The sequence below is a fragment of the Dermacentor silvarum genome, chromosome 7 (genome assembly GCF_013339745.2).
Source record: "Dermacentor silvarum isolate Dsil-2018 chromosome 7, BIME_Dsil_1.4, whole genome shotgun sequence".
Taxonomy (NCBI): domain Eukaryota; kingdom Metazoa; phylum Arthropoda; class Arachnida; order Ixodida; family Ixodidae; genus Dermacentor; species Dermacentor silvarum.
In genome coordinates, this window is record NC_051160.1 from 166,117,327 (window position 1) to 166,134,303 (window position 16,977).

The 16,977-nt window shown below is 46.2% G+C and overlaps 1 protein-coding gene across 4 annotated transcripts in view; it reads right to left on the reverse strand.

Annotated features, from left to right (window-relative positions):
• Window positions 1-2,202: 2,202 nt before the first annotated feature.
• Window positions 2,203-16,977, reverse strand: part of LOC119458669 (inactive serine/threonine-protein kinase TEX14) — a 139,222-nt gene continuing 124,447 nt past the window's right edge. For 3 of the 4 annotated variants that reach the window (XM_049671364.1, XM_049671363.1, XM_049671362.1), the window contains 5 exons: window positions 12,124-12,190; window positions 11,441-11,533; window positions 9,328-9,421; window positions 6,013-6,068; window positions 2,203-2,509 (listed from right to left, as the gene is read on the reverse strand). In XM_049671364.1, coding sequence (XP_049527321.1) covers window positions 2,240-2,509; window positions 6,013-6,068; window positions 9,328-9,421; window positions 11,441-11,533; window positions 12,124-12,190 — 580 coding nt within the window. In that variant the 3' untranslated portion in view covers window positions 2,203-2,239. The remainder of the gene's footprint in view (window positions 2,510-6,012; window positions 6,069-9,327; window positions 9,422-11,440; window positions 11,534-12,123; window positions 12,191-16,977) is intronic. The other variant, XM_037720533.2, reaches the window with a different exon arrangement.

Genomic DNA, 16,977 nt, shown 5'->3' on the forward strand with positions numbered 1-16,977 from the left:
TGCAGTTCCACTGCCAGATCACCAGACTACGTGCTGGCTTCATTATTATTGTCGCTGTGGTGAAGGATGGGAGTTTGTGACGTCGTGGAGGGTCTTCCCCAGGTTTCGATTAGCTCTTGGAATCTGCAGAACTGTGCAGATGCCTCACAAAAAAAGGAATCAAGCTTGCTTTGTAGCCGATTTTCAAGGGCAACAACCTTGTTTTCCAGGGTCGTCATGCGCTCACCAAGGACAAATATGGCGTTTTCAACGGTGTGGTTGGTGTCTGTTATATCGGCATTCTTCCTTTTTGCCGGTGGGGGCTGCACGTGGGGTGAAGGTGGCCTTGGAGTTGCTGCTTCAGTAGTAGCAGTGGGTGCAACAGTGTCCATTTGTTCTGTCGGAGGGCTTATGGGTGTGGGTGCAACTGTATCCATGCGTTCTCTCGGAGGGCAAAATTAGAGGGGATCTCAGCGAATGGCGGGAACAGTGCAAGCGATTCTTTTATTTTGTCGTTCAGATGTGGCAGCACTTCCTTGAGTCTACCAGCTTGCCAGCATATGTAGAGCAAGGGCAAAATTCGTGTTGTAGCGTAAGAACAACGTTTTTCTTTACCCGGGGTGGCCCACGGAGCTACAAAATGGATGATTCCGTTTGGAATCACTGGGCCTTAAAGGGTTAAGCATAAAATGACATTTGCGAACGTTAGCGCTGGCACCATTACTCCTTTCCAGATTCCACGCACCACCTCATACTTATTCTTGTCCCACAGTGCTCTGTGTTTCATTATTGCTAAATTCCGCTTCCCCTTTATTTTTAGATTATCTTGGTGGTTGCTTGAGTAAGTCTTTCCTTCGAATGTGTATAGACACAGGTATTTATATTGTTTTACTACGGGTATGACTTGCTGTGGAATTGACACCACGTAACACTCGTCTCTTCATTAAAGATCATAATTCCCGATTTCTCTGTGCTAAACTTGTCCCATTGTTTACAGCAGATCCACAATCCTATGTGTTCAGAGGAAGAGAACGTGCCTCATGCGTTCAGCTCATATATGCAGCTTTCCTGCTGTGCTTAGCAGTAAAATTCATTTGTCAAGTACCTTACATGCACAATAAAACTGGTGCCAGCTGAAGGGTTCCATATATCTATGGGATATTGTAACTTTTGTTATTCTAGCGGGCTTACTCGAAAGTATTTTTGGAGTATAGCGTGTGTAAAAAGAAAGGGTCGATAGGCGAAAGTGCCCTTGCGTCCCAAATATATGCCCTAGTGAATATAATTCTCTATAACATTAAACGTTCCCAAACTACACAGTGGGTTATGAGCGACACCATAGCGGAGGGCTCTAAATTATTGTTTATCACCTGGGGTTCTTTAAAAAATGAGAGAGAATAAATATCTTTATTTTGTGAATTCCAGAAGGACTTGAGCTCGGGCGGCGTCCTGGGGCCTCGCGATCAGCCGTTGCTGATCCTCGAGGTCGAAGGTGGCCAAAGCTCTCCCCCAAAGCTCGTTGATGTGATAAGGGTTCGGAGGTTTGAGCGGTGCCTGTCTGCAACCCCCTACTGTATGCCTAAGGAACCCAGGTTCTCCGCAGATGCGGCAGTGCGGAGAGAATAGTGTAAGGGCTATGACTTGATTTTTGGATGGGTGGGGGAACGTATTAACTTGTAGAGCTCGGAGGAATCTCTCCTGCTATCTAGGTAGGCGACACTAATGAAAAATATTAGGTCGTACTAGATTGAACGGTCAGGCTTCTGTAATAACGAATTGGTCGCTCGCAGCGAGTTTTTTCTAAGCGAGAAAATGAAGAAAATAGAAAAACGGACTGGCTTCGTGTATTTTACACTATGGTACCTCTCATGTGACGTCAGCAATGCCAGATTCACAGACGGCGCCAAAGAGAGAGTTCACGTGGAGATTACGTCAACTCGTCCGTTCTGGACGAGTTGACGTAGAAGCGGTACTTCGGCGGTAATGTTCTGCGCAACAAAGTGGTACGCTGGCACAGATAAAACGATGATATACTCTAGGACAAATAGTGTATCGATCTACTTCGACCTAATGGTTTTTTTATTTAGTGGACCATTAACTAAGGAGCGCTTAATGCTTTGCAGAACACGAGGGTCTATTCAACTCCCATCGGCACGCAACTTCAGCCACAGGGACTTTACGCTTGCGTTCAAGAACACTACTGCGAGTTCAAAAGCACTGAAGCGGGCGGTTTATTGTCAAAGCACAAGGCACGCGCCGGCTAGTCTTTCGACGTCGGTGGAACAGCAGTAGTGAAAGAGGCGGCACCCGCCGAAGAGTTGAGGCTGGTGTCAGGAGTAGTGATGCTAATCTGCTCGGGGTTCCACTGGACCTGCACCGCCTCGGCACCGGTGCACCCCTCGCTGACGGTGATCTCGCCAGTCAGCAGGTTGGTGCTGGTCACCGTGAGTGTGTGCTGGATCACCGGGCACGTCTGGGTCACAACCTCGACCTTGTACGAGTGGTTGGGCTCAGTCTGCACAGACTTGACCTGCGCAGTATATAATTAAGTCATTCAGTCAATAATTTTTTAACGCACGTAACTGCCTACGGGCTCATCGACAAAAAGCTAGGTCGAAAGGGCTTGGCAGCACCATTGACACGGGACAGAGAACTGCTGGATTAAATATTGTAAAGCGAGAACAAAAGCTATGCAATCGGGGATACGTTTGAAGTGATTTTTATAGGACTAAAACAATACACATACACTAGAAATTACTCATTACACAAACAGTATTGCAGAAGACATTGAATAGCAGGCATTTTAACACATATCTGAAACTACTGCATCAGGTAAAGTCGTATGGTACACTCCATTCGAGGGGACGACGACACCGTATTTTCACTGTTTCAGTTAAACTGCAACCTAAAAAGCCTAGTTCCAGGTAGGGTAGACGTTGAGCAGCGTTCGCGCAAATACGTACGCCTGAAATACAAGTCAGCGCGTCATGAAAAGCTCGTAGGGATAGAAGCTTTTACATGGAAACTCAAAAGGCGAGATGCCGCCACTACCGCTCGCCGTAAATGACGCAAACCCCTGAACGTTGAAAACATGCACGGTGCTTTGCTAGCACCTCCGAGATTAGGGGACGACCACGGCATGCTGAAAATCTCGAGTCCATGGTTTGCCATTTGCGTCATTTGCGCTACCACTATAGGAACGTGTCGTCTGGTTAGGACACATTTAAAGGACGCTGACAAGACAATACACAATTACCAGTATTACAGTTCTGTCAAGACTGGCTTAACAGTATGTGCTACTCATTTATAGCTAAGGGGAACAGAGAGGTTTGCCCTTTATTGTTACTCGCTACTAAATAGAAGCCAATGACCCAAGCGCTGCATAAGAAAAATGAAACTGTCCTAATAAAAATGTAGAAAGAATAAAAACCTGTCGTGTGAGTTGTATATTATTATACCACTACTAAGCAGCTTATAGCATGCCATTTCTTGTCACTAGCCACAGGTGCTAGCCAAACTAGAGTACTGCACGGGCCGATTTTGCACGGGCACGGGCCCGGCCATTCGGGTAAGCCCGAGCCCGTGCAGTGCTCTAAACCAAACACACAACCTTCGGATGTCGCGTGCTGTATGAGTTGCAGGTTTTTAAGTTTGGCTCCCTGCGACGACAAGTTGTCTCTGCAGCTTTCATTTCTTTCGAGTATTATTTCTACATTTAAACTTGAAACACAGCTTCATTCCTTTACGCTTTCGTTTGACTATAGTTGACTGTTGACATCATTTAGTTCATCTAGTTGCCTTCTTCATGTATCAATGACGACACTGTCAAATATGAATGAATTTCTTCGTCAAAAACATTTTTAAAACTAGGTTTAGTGCTTTCTAAACGCATCAGTCGTCTGCCTACTCTCACGCATTTGAAACTGTGTGACGACATAAACCAGGAGCCACTCCTGACATTACCTAATGTAGTGAATTCTCACGTTTGCTTGCCTATGGCTGCCATAAAGAGCGTCAGCGTATTCGCTGAACGCAAAACACAGACAGCCCTTCACTGAAAATAATCAACACACAACCTTAGCCATAAAAACAAATCTTCTGAATGCTTAGCGTCATGTCTCTCCGAGAAGCAGCTACCAAATCAGCTGCCGCGAAGTCTGCATCGAATAGCGACAACTGTAACTGCCGCCAGATGTGTTACTATTTGGACCACGCGCCCGTGTGCCGCGGTTCTTGACGCCACACGTTACTGTCGGCGAAATACCTTACAGCTCTTACTCAAGTAGTCACCTCTTGTGCATCTGCCCGCGATTTTATGTACACAGAAAATCGCTGACAGACATCTTCTGGAAAGTTGTAGCTGCACCACTGACTGTAAAGGTTCTATTGGGACCTTCGCCTGATCCTAGTCATCAGCCTGATAGTCTGGAAGCTCTCAACAAATTTTTACAGGAGAGCATACTGGACAGGATACTATGAAGAGTCTTGGACCGTGCAAGTTTTTCGCCACCATCTTCATCGTCATAATCAACGTCTTCTCTATTCTTTCTTTTTGCACCCCTTCCCCAACGCCGAGTAGCAGGTCAGAACATTGATTCAGGCCGACCTCTCAGCTTTTCTCTTATAATAAATATCTCCACTCCACTCAAGTAGCCAATTTTGGATAATTTGGTTTGATGAACGGGCTCTGTATATTATACTTTTCGTTGCAGAATAACACTGAAATTTGTCGGTTGAGCATTTCTAGATCGCATGGTTCAACAATATGTTACTTGGATATAGATTTGAAAAGAGGTAGTAGCTATGGCGTTCCGCTGCTAAGTTCGGATGTCTTGGGTTCACGGCGGCCACATTTCGATGGGGCCAAAATGAGAGACCAAGGAAGCAGCAGCGGCCACCAAGGCCGACAGGCACGCGCATCAGCTAAGTCCAGTGGGGATGAGAGAGAGAGAGATGCGGACCGTGCTCCAGCTTCCGAGAGCAAGGATGACGCGGCGTCGTGGCGATGCCCTCTCCCCTCACGCGACACCTGGCACGTTATCGAGGAAGGAAGCGCTCCCTTTCGCCCGCTTTGCTCCGTCGAGGCGCGCTCGTGACGTGGGGTCGCAGCCAATGGGAATTTGCCTGCCCTTTCGCTGCTACAGATGACAGACGCCGGCTTTTTCGCTCAATGTGGCATTTCACGCTTTCGCATCAAAAACACTCGTGTGCTTAGATTTATGTGCACATTAGAACCGCGGGTGGTCGAAATGAATCCGGAGTCACCCACTACAGCGTGCCTCATGATAAAATCCTGCTTTTGGAACGTTAAACTGCATAATTCAATACAGTCGAACCTGGATATATCGAATCTGAAGGGGATTACAAGAAAGTTCGATATATAGGTAATTCGATATATAAAATAATAGGTCCTGATGCACACGGCGGCTTACCGATTGGTGCATCCGAAGGCCGCAAAGTTAGTACGCAACTCGGATAAAAACAGAAAGCAAGCACACTTTATTTACCTGCAAAAAATTCTGGATCACTTCGAACTTCATTGCAAAGTCCAAATTGATTAATTTCTTTACACTTGCAGCGCTCATAGCTCGTGGAAAAGAACTCAGGAATAGGCATTCAACCCACACGACGATGCCACGAAAATCGGAAAGAATGAAGTTGACGTTCGAGGTAGCATGCGGGCTAGCCGAAGAGCTCGACGGTGCTCTACTGACTGCACAGACGACCTACACGGCTCAACTGACTGCACATTCTCTTCTCCACCTGCGGGTGCCAAATTATCTCAAAGTGCACAAAGAAGTGCACTTTGATGTCTTCGGCGTGGCGCTGCATTCGATATATTGAGTGAGCTGGTGAACGGGCGTTCTATATACGCGTGCATATAGGATCTTCAAGGCGATATTACAGCTGTTCGCCATACACAATAATTGGTTATATGTGGGTTCGATATATCCAGGTTTGACTGTATTAGTTCCTTTCGATACCCGCATTCCCATTTCCAGCACATCTGCTAATGCCTGACGAATATCTCACCTCGCTGTCGGTGACGTCTCCGTCTTCTCCAATCATCGCCAGGTTAGGTGGTAGGGCTACGTGTGGGTTGTTCACGTGTCGCCAGGCAGGGAACGATGAAACAGATGTGTTAGCGCATACAACACGCTCAACTATATGGCAATATTGTTCGTTAAGAACGCCGCGTTGAATCTCACCAGATCACCTGCATTGTGCACTGAAAAGTGCGTTATGGCCCTTCTATAAAAAAAGACTAATGCCTCTATGATAACAAATTTATGTTGTGAATCTTAAACTGAGCGTGCGTGGGTTCATCATGCACAAGAGCTAGAAAAATATGATCAGTTAGCGCAGCGAGCAAGCACCATATCGGGTGCGGCAATGTCTTTTCAAATACAGAGGTCCGCATGAGTAACGATTAAACACCAGTCATCATTACAGCGTAACTTCCTCTGCATGTGTAATCCCGCTAGATCGCACGGAACTGTTATTTCAACACCATAAGGTGACCCGCCGCGGTGGCTGAGTCAGCTAAGGCGTTGCGCTGCTGAGCACGAGATTGCGGGATCGATCCCGGCTGCGGCGGCCGCATTTCGATGGAGGCGAAATGCAAAAACGCCCGTGTGCTTGGGTTTACTGCACGTTAAAGAACCCAGGTGGTGAAATTAATCCGGAGCCCTCCACTACGGCGTGCCTCATAATCAGAACTGGTTTTGGCACGTAAAACCCCACAAAAAAGAAGAAGAAACATTAGGTCAGCTCTGTCGCACATCGGGAATTCCTTCCTGAGCGCCATGGTGGAGAAATCACCGCTGTACTTGGGTTGCAGCACCAACGGATTCCTCTCCGCGAGATATACGTACAATGCAAGGCGCCCCAGCTAGGTTGGCAAGTTATTTCTTTAAATTATAATCACACCAACGTGAACGAACTTTGTGCATATTGTTCGCGATCGAGTTGACAACCGCCAGTAATGTTTTTGCTTGGAACACAGAATTAGTTTATTACAGTTAGTTAAACTCTTTGTTTACTGTTCTCTTTGACAAGGTGTTCATTAAGAAGTTATAGAGAATAATGAAAGTAATCAAAATGGGATGTTTTCATCAAGGTAAAAAGTTAGCCTCCTTAATTTTTTCAACTGAAAAAAGGGCCACTGAATATTAAAAATGCCACGTAATTACACAACCACCTGCACCGGAAAGCAGCGCCCTGAAGTAGGCTTGCTATGTACGAAGGGGACTCGGCCACAAAAGATAACATGCGCACGCATTCTTCCGACGAAGCACCACAAGTTATCGACGTTCGTTTGTGCTAACACCGAGGCGACGCATTATATAGGGCGCGGCGCTGTGCATAAAGCAATAACTCTCCCACCTTCTGCTTTTTACAGCGAAGCCGTTAAAGGCTAGGTTCCAGGAGATAGCGTCCCGTGTAGTAGACCGACCGGCGTGTACAACAATTTCGGCTCCATGTGCGTGGTGGTTTGGCTACATCTGCGTGGTGGTTCCCCGCCAGTTATGCCCTTAGCACATATGTCAAAACGGATGATGAATGGCCCGTCGTTATACCCCTCGCCACCGCCGATGCCTCTTTCACAAGTGCCGCGATACTCGGTGGCGGCACGTCCCACCAAACGTGTGCCCCTTCGTCTCGTGACGCAGAGATCGTGCTGTTATCAGCAGTTGCCCTTTAGACTCGCTATGGGACTGACGCTCGTTTAACCACATCTTCCAGTATCCTGACGTCAGGATCCTGACGATGCCATGCAGTGTACCGCGGCTATGAACGCTGTGGCTCATACGCTAATCTATGATGGACGGACTTGGCGCAGCAAACGCACATACTGGCCATCGCGCCGGGCGAAAACAAGATGCTGGTGTCCTGCTTTTTGACGAACATGCCGAAGACGCTCAATACAGTCAATAATGATAATATATAAATTCGCTATACCAATGTTCACTATAGCCAGACGCACCATGCCATAGTCACAGCTTCGCTGCCTTCCATTCCCAGTAGTTAAAGGGCTCTGATTTTTTTAGAGGTTTCCAAGCAAGCCTGCTGTAGGGCGCTGCTTTCTTGTGCGGGTTAACAGTCACGGTATATGCAGGAGCCACATGCACTAGCTAATATAGTGCAGGGTGGGTGCGTAATCCCGTGATTAGGGTGGTATCTTGAGAAGGGACATTATTTAGCTAAAAACACTATTTCAATCATTCCAATATTTTCGTATTACTTTCTTACTGTCGAGCTGTAAATTAGGGCAGTAAATAACGAGTTAGATAAATACCTCTAATTACACAATTGAATGACCGCCAATAACAAAAATTACCGCTGGCTTGCGAAGTCGATTTTGGACAATATTTATTAAATATTTTTTTTCGCACAATGTGAGCTATCATTTTTTAAATGCTTGTTTCATGTTAGCTGCGACACCCTGATACGAAAAGCCACAGCATGCAACCCTCTAACGCTGCACCCACTGGTGGTCGACCGGGCACATCTTCCAGAGATGTACGCATGTTCTATCAGAGGGGTCGCACGTTGGAGAGCCGCTCATTGCTCAGATCTTGACGAATGACTATGCCCCCGAGGTGGAGGATTTTGTTACGCAGGATCTCCTGGCTTGGCTTGAGCCTAGGCCGTTTTCCAACATCTTCGAGGAGTCGGCATTCGCATTTTTTTTCCTCTGCTCGGTGCAAAACATTAAGTAAAGATTACGAAAAAGGAACGTTACATACAGACGAAACAGCGCCCAACTCAGCGTACTTAAATTGTAAAAGTTGTAAAAGCACCAACATCGTGTGCCGCTCACTAAGCGCCTAGCCTCCGACATGCGGTATTAGCGCACAGAAGACAAATGTACACAATGAAAGAGTTTCAGACAGAAAAACGCAGGTGAGTTTCCCCGTTAGGATGCATGCATAGCACAGAGTAGAAAGGGTTTATTTTATATAAATGCGTTATACAGAGTACATGCGCGTCCAGCGCCTACCTAGGGCCTGCCGGGGAAAACACTCTTCGTTGGATGCGCCGAGTGCAAAAATGACCTTCGAATTTCTCTAAGTGCCACATTAATTACAGCTCACTGCAGCTAGCTCCTGCGTAGTGGAACACACAACCAAATTATGTGCGTGGCATTTCACTGTCCACCTGGCTGTCTTATTTTTGCTTTTTAGCCTGCGTATACAACTTCAATGCTATATTCAATGTTGTCGTATTCGGAACAATATTTGTTCTTTTGCTAGGCAGTGACAGAATGGGTGAGGAGCATCTTCCCTGGAAGGCCGCTTAGGTGGCGCACAGACCACTGTAGACGTATTGACAGAGTATCCTCACAGTAGTCGGCCACCACGCCCCTGGTGACGTCGTCGTCACGCTTTCCGGCCATCGTCGAAGCCTCGGCGTGCGCGGACCGGCCCACCAGCTCCTTCTGCAGCCGCGCATGCATCGCTCAAGCACCGCCACCAAAACATGCAAGGAAGGGCACAGCTCAACGAACTTTGCGGGACGCCCTCGTGGCCGTTCCCATGTTATGCACAGGGGGCGCCAGTGATGAGCCTGAAGCTAGGATACGTTCCCTGGGCACGGACGCGCGTTTGAGGTGTCCTTAGCCAAAAGCTTTCTATCGGCGTTATCTTCCGCAGTAGATACATTGGCGTGAACCCGACAAAAGCTGGTAGAGTCGGCTTACCGGGCTGAAAACCGGTCGTTAGGTACATAAGCGCTAGCTGGTCCAGTCCAGCAAGCCTAGAGGCGAATTCGGTAAACGCGCCTACAAGGAGCGGGTGGACCACAACTCAACCCCCTTGGCAAGACGCAGTGAAACGCAGTCGAGTTAGGCCGAGTCCACTCGACCTGCTCGCGTCGAGTTCATGTCAGCGAAGCTACACATATGGGAACGTGCGCGTGAGGGAGACTCGCGTGCTCGTAGCCGTAGAAGTTTCGTACAATCTCTCACGAGAGGCAGTTACGGCGCTGTACTTTTCTCTTTTCCTCCTATTAATAATCACTCACACACACACACACCCAGAATGGGGCAAAATGTCACTGTGATACTCCTTATGCATCTTTATCGGAAGGCCAGGACATCTCGAAGAGGAGCGTGGAGAACAATGTTCCGCGTGATAAAATGACTTAGTCTCTAATAAAACCGCAAGGAATTCTCCACAATTCTGTAGGAAAAAATGACTCCACGCAGTTGGATGTTCAATTGTACCCAGCGTGAACGTTACCAGCAGATTTCTGAGGTTGGAGGAAAGGAGGGAAAGTCAGTGCTCACAGTAGAAATGTTTAAACAGTATGTTTCTAATTTCTTTCACAACTTCGTAAGCTTTCTTTGAGTACACAGTAAAGATAGATGTTATATGGGATTAAAGCAAAACATGAATATACTTATTCTAGTTAAACACTTACTTGCGAGGAAGTAATGACGTTTTGGGCCAAGTAGTGTTCAAGATAAGCTGAACCAACCACATGGTCTCTCACGTGCACCATCTTAGAAACTCGGATCGACGGTACCGCCAGATTTACTTACCTCCAGGTTATATTTAACGAAACTCAACGCTCGCAATTTTAATTGTGCAGCTCAGAGCCTACATGCATCCATGTTGAGGGCTCGGGGGGGGGGGGGGGGGTTATGACAACCACTGCGGTCAGTGCACCTTTGTAAGGGATCGCATGCCACCGTGGCTGACGCTGCAGTCAGGGCTTTGTGTGAAACATCGAAAACGTTTAACGTGATTGGTGAAGAAAGATTTACGCCACAGGGACAGTTTGGTCAGTCCGCTAATGAGAAACGAAATCAGCGGGAATTGACTGCTGCTAAAAGGTGTTTGAATTAGACTTCAACCTCAACGGCTGTTGATGTATGGGAGTTGATGAGTCACCTATAAAATATCAGTGACCGTGAAAGAGTGCTTGGTACTTCGTACTGCCACCAGAAATTTGATCTGAGTTCTCGAAATAATACGCAAATATAAGTTTTGCGGTGCAGGACTTACTATAGCAGAATGTGATCACCACATAAAACGACTTCAGGAACCTTAATCGTAGAATGTCGATACAACACCTTCGCATTACTATTTTTCTTTTTTAGCGGTGATGTGTGTGTGCTGCTGTTTTGTGACTTCTTGCGCCCTTTATAGTAACGTACGCTTGAAAGTTCAACGACGAACTAAGGGAACCATCTGCAAAGATGGCCTGAATACTCTAAATATGATACGCATTGGCTTAGGTCGACAGTCATATTTCCCCTCGCCTAAGGGTATCAGCTCTGGTATGTCAGTCAATTTGTCACGATAAAGTTGCCAACACCACAACAAAAGGCCGACACCGGTGTTACAGAAAGAGCAATTATGCCCCGCGCCGGTGACACCAAAGATGCATCCCAAGCTCATAGGGAACTGGCGTGCAGTGTTCCCAGTGTGTCGAATCTCGCTCGTTGTCATACCTGATTCCCGGGCGGGAACAGATCGTCGTAGCAGTGTGTGCGCCAGTCTACCTTGCGGACCCGTCGTGACAGCAAGCGCCACACCGGTTGCCGCTAGCGGGACAAGGAGCGTCAGCGTAACGCAGATATTGGGGACGAGGGTCGGACGGGAAGTGAGGTAAGAGACGGGAACAAATAGAGGCAGAACAAAAATGCGTATGCTCATTCATTGCGTAAGGCGGACCACCGCGGAACTGGCGGCAATCAGAGCCATGTTAATCAGAGCCAACCAGTCAGAGCGATGAATTAATTCTACGCAATCTATGAAGATAACGTGAAGTTAATTGCTTATATGAATGAATGGTTCAATACTGCTACGTGTCTGTCATTTATAAGGTTCCTTAGCGCACAATTTCGCCGAGTTCAAGGCAAGTAGAGCTTGCAGTTATGACTGTGAAGCATCAGCCTTCCAGAACAATATTTTTTTTTGTAATAATAACGACTAATTTGAGACTGCGCCAGCCTTCCCTGGCGGCAACGAAAAGGTCCGAGGCTGCATAAACAAGGTGGCGGTCACCGGCCCAGGTCAACGTTGGCGTACAATGCGCGTCACGCAAACGTTTCTCTCTACGTGGGAACTCAGACAGCTGTGCGTATGTGAAAGCTGACATGCGAGCACTGCGTGAGAATAACTGCCGGCTCACGTAGTACTGCTCGCCCTGCTCGAGGTCCTCCAGAATGGCGGCATCCGTGCGGCAGACGCTAGTGCCCCTGAGGGAAAAAAAGCAGTCATGTGGACAGGCCTTTCAGGTTGCTCTCTCAATTGGTGTTGTCTAAAACATGGCGTCTGTGACGTTTCGCGACTCCCGCATTGCTTACGGTGAATGCTGTAAGCAAAACCGTAGCCTTCGAGATATGTTCCTCTTTTCTAAACAGACCCGTCAGCGGGCGGTGAGTTGAACACCTCCTATTAGGCCTACTCAGCATCAGCTATATAACACTTAAACGTATTCCCTTCTTTCTTTCCTTCCTTTTTCCTTCCTTCTTTCTTTCCATCTTTCTTTCTTTCTCTTCATTTTTTTGCAGCGAGAGTGTTCAAGGCCAACTGCAACTAATTTTAAACCGCATTACGCTTATAATTAGTGTAGATGTAAAGCATCCTTCTTTAAAAATTCTTCATGTGGATGCTAGATGTCTCATGGAGAGCTAGCAAAAGTAGGCGTCCTCGACACCAAAATAAAAAAAAATAACATCACCAGTCGCTGGTAAAGACAGATAACTCACAACGCACGGCTCGTCGGCATTGCCTCCGAGATTGAGCGCTGCAGACAAAACGGCTACCCGAGACGCACCGAAAAAGATCGCAGGCAACGTGGTGGGACTTCGCGTCACATGCGCCAACCACCGGGCTCACACACCGTGCGCTTAGGCGATATTTAAAAGCTTTCAATGCGATAAAAAATTGTTAATTACCAGCTCTGTGGCTTTGCCAACATTGCTTCAGCCGTATGCTTCTCAAATAAGGCCAAAGTTAACTTTTATTGCAGTTGGCCTCCAAACGGTCTTCCGCAACACTTTTCGCGCAGCGTCGGTAACAGCAGCGTGGTTCATGACAAATGTCACTCAAAGGAGAGCCAGCAACGAAACCGACATCGCCGCCCTAAATTTGCTTTGAAACGTAATCATCCATGGTTACACAAAAAGTTACCACGCGTACACTTCACTGGAATACACCACTCCACTGTGCAGTTACTTTTGTGCTTCAATGCATACAACGACGCTTTGTTAAGAAAGTAAATGGAAAGCAAATGCATTTCTCCGCAAAGTTCAGGAATTAATATCTCGAAACTGGTGTCATCCTGAGAATTCGTTCCAAGTGGATCTGCCTTGCGACCTCCACGGCTAGAATTCGTAAATTGCAATATGGGTCATAATTAGTTAAAAACCTAATTAGTGAATTTCATAATTAGTCGATTATGCATTTCAATCCTTTGTGAAAGTAATGTCCGCCTTTTCATGTAGACTAGCTCATAAACTAGAATTGTGCTATCTGCCACAGGCAACGTTTAAAAAAATTTAGAATTGTTCACTTAAGACCCTGTATATTCAAGGATTCAAAAATTTATTGGTATAGCGAAATAAATGAATCAGATATTAGTGAAGCGTTGGCTATATTAGGGAAGTTTTCGGTAAATTTCCATCACTAACAAAAATACTACCAAAATTATCTAGTGTCGTAGCGCCCTAGTACTACTACAAAAGTACCCTAGTACTACCGAACGGCTTGGTAACTGCTTGATGCATCTTGTCTGTCTTTTATGTATACTCGTTGTTTCTAGGAGTGGCAAATCTGTGAATTTTTTTAGAATATTCAGAACTGAAAACGGATTGCTTGTTGCCAATTGCACTATTTCATTCCATATACAGCATTGCTCAAAGGGATGGACATTACTTGACTAGAAATCAAAATGCGTTATTGACTATTTCACAAATTTTCACGTAGTAAGATTCTAACGATCACACACTTAGGCACATATTGCAATTACCAATTGTAGTCGGTGAGATTCCAAGGCATTATCCACTTGGAACGAATTGTGAAGATGGCACCAGTTAAGAGAAATTCGCGATTAAACTTGCGGTAAAACTATGCTGCTGTTCTAGTTACAATTTAACGAAATACCATTTTATGCACTGAAGCACAAACACAACTAGAACGACAATGTCTCACACTTTGGGAATAAATATCTCAAAGGTGTTGTCAGCCTTGAAATTCGTTCGATGTGGGTATTTATTTTGTAAATTGCAAGATGTACCGTAAGTAGATTAGTCAGACATCAAGTAGTAAACTTCTGGTAATTATTTGGTTACTCATTTCGATGTATCGCAATGGTTACTAATGGTATTGGTTACTCATTTCGATGTACAAGTAATGTTGGTCTCTTCAGGGAACTGTGCTATCTTCCACAGGCGAGTTTTAAAATTCTATACAGTTAAAACAGCTGGTCAGAGGACACGATAGACCAGCAGATAGACTGAAAAGAGAACACTGCTAAATATCGAAGACTTAACCAACTCTATATTTGGTCCGCATTTCAATACTTTTTTTCACTTTAGCGTGTTGTAAGTACATACATGCTTCGTTAAAGTCACATCTCGAAACGCAATTGCGCCTGCGGTGATTACTTAGCTTCAGCGATAACTAGACTATTAATACAAACAACAAACAAAGTGTCCTGCAAAATGCACAGAATTGGTGTTATGTCTAAGGCAAACATGACAGTTCTGCCAGCCATAGAATGACCTTTAGTACACGCGTTGGCTTTGTCATTCTGGCTTCAAACGGATCTCTAATATTGCAAATTGACCATTTTCACAACAATAGTGTGTTAGAAGTCGAACCGTTTGCAATGACTATGGATGGTTGAAGAATCTCATTACCTGAGCTAAATACTAAATGCACTTAAAGGATTGCAAAACAAATCCACGAGAACGTCCGTATTACAAGCAGGCAGGCCACACCAATTTAGGTGCGAACAATTTTTGCCCGGGTGTTGAATGGTCGCGGTTCTAGAGTTCTCTCTCGCAATTGTATAGGAAACTATGGTGCGGACCCATTAAAACGCAGGAGTGCGTGATTTTCTGGGCTGCCTACCGAAAAGCGAAGGGCGTGAAGATATAACCCGAAAGGCGAAGCATCAATTGCGATAGCAAATTAGTAGAGAGCTATACGGAGTTAGGATAGTAGTTTCATCAGCTTGGATATAAACTTGGACATGCGGCAGCACCAGCAACGCGCAGAGCTGTTGTCGACGCCGTCGGCGTTTTGCCCACGTTCGCTCCGAAGGCGCGCGGCGTTGGTGACTGTTGCCGGTGCCTCTGGGGGCAGGCAGCTCGGAGGTTTCCGACGAGATCAGAGTGGGGGCACTCGTCGAGCAGCGTCGGAAGTCTTACCCATCGTCGAGCAGCGTCGGAAGTCTTACCCACCTTCTCGCCTCGCAACGTTTTTATATAAATACGCATTTCGTGCCGCAGCTAAACGTCGCCTCTCCTCCCTCCCTCCCATCCCCCCATGGCCTTTCGCGCGACGGAAAAAGTCGCGTATGCTCTCTATATATGGTGATTGTAAAGGAGGAAAGAGACGCTTAATTCTGCAGCCCTTCAAAGAGCACGGCGCAGAACGCGCGTTTGCTCACCGACGTGAGTTCGCTCCCCATGAAAGCACGCGTCCCTCGCGTCCCTTTCACTCGCACATACAGCGTTCGAGCGCGGCGACGATTTCATCGCCGTTGACGTCATGTGGAACCTCACGGCGACGGCGACGACGACACCGAAGACAGAAATCTGCTTTGGAGTGTCCATATAATTGCTATCGCAATAATATCACGTGCTGTGCACTGTCCCGACCTACCAGTCTTAGAAATTGAAACACGATGCAATGAAAGCGACAAAAACAAAGGTTTACTGAATATACCAACAAATGCTAGAATATTAAAAATGTTGACGGTTTATTAAACGTTCGCAGGCTGCCCTGTAAGGGTGCTGTGCTCCGCCAGATAGTGCTCTGCCCTATCGTCGCGGCCACCACGATCCGCACCGCAGACAAGCATGAATTTTTATGAAGTTTTTTTGTGAAATATAGACGATAACAGCTGTCCATGATTCGTTCGCCGTTATGCCTTGGTTTTACCAGATGATGTCGCTGCCACACAGGCTCTTCCGCATGATTTACGGGTCCGGAAAATGGGTCATAAAGACCACTCAGCAACTACCTTTGTCCTTGATATCGGTTTTGCTACAAATCATACACAAATTAAAAACCGGAACATGCTTGTGTCAATACGAGAGTCGTAAACGAGAGGTAAAAATCGGGCATTTTAAGACGAAATCGCAAAAGTTGGCGTGCGTGTTTCGCTACCCACTAGCAGTGTTTGTGAGTTGGTCGTAGAACTGTGCTTTTCGCTAGGCTTCACGGGAACCACGTGCTTCGATGCTAGCGCATAAAATACATTTCTGACGTATGTACTTTTAGCGACAATGGCGCGCTTTCTTGAAGCGCTTTTTTTTCAGTTCAGGAAAAATGGGAATATGATTTTTTTCAGCAGAATCTTCCCACCCTAGAGTTGAATTAAATGCCGATTTGCCATAATTATCTAGAAACATGGTGTGCACAAACGGAGCATGTTTGATGCGTGTCATTGTCCACGGAAATTGAGCCGGAGCAGCTATCAGCAACTATTTACATATGTGAAAAGAGGAGCCTAATTGATACTAACAGTCGACATTCTTGTTTCCTAACTCGAAAACTGAAGTACAAGCTGTGTCGAATAGCGTCTCATCTTAATTCTGTTTTCCAAGCTCCGTCAAGCTCCATACCGCAGTTTTTGACCAAGAAAGTATTTGCAAAATTGCTCTGGAAAAGGAAACTGAATTGAATTCAGTTCTTAAGTGTTTACGAGCACCAGAGGAGGCATGTGTCTAGGCGCATAGCCTAACAGTGCGAGTTTCTGACTACATTTCGCGATTACGCACCCTTATGTTGACATAAAAGTTTTCTAAAG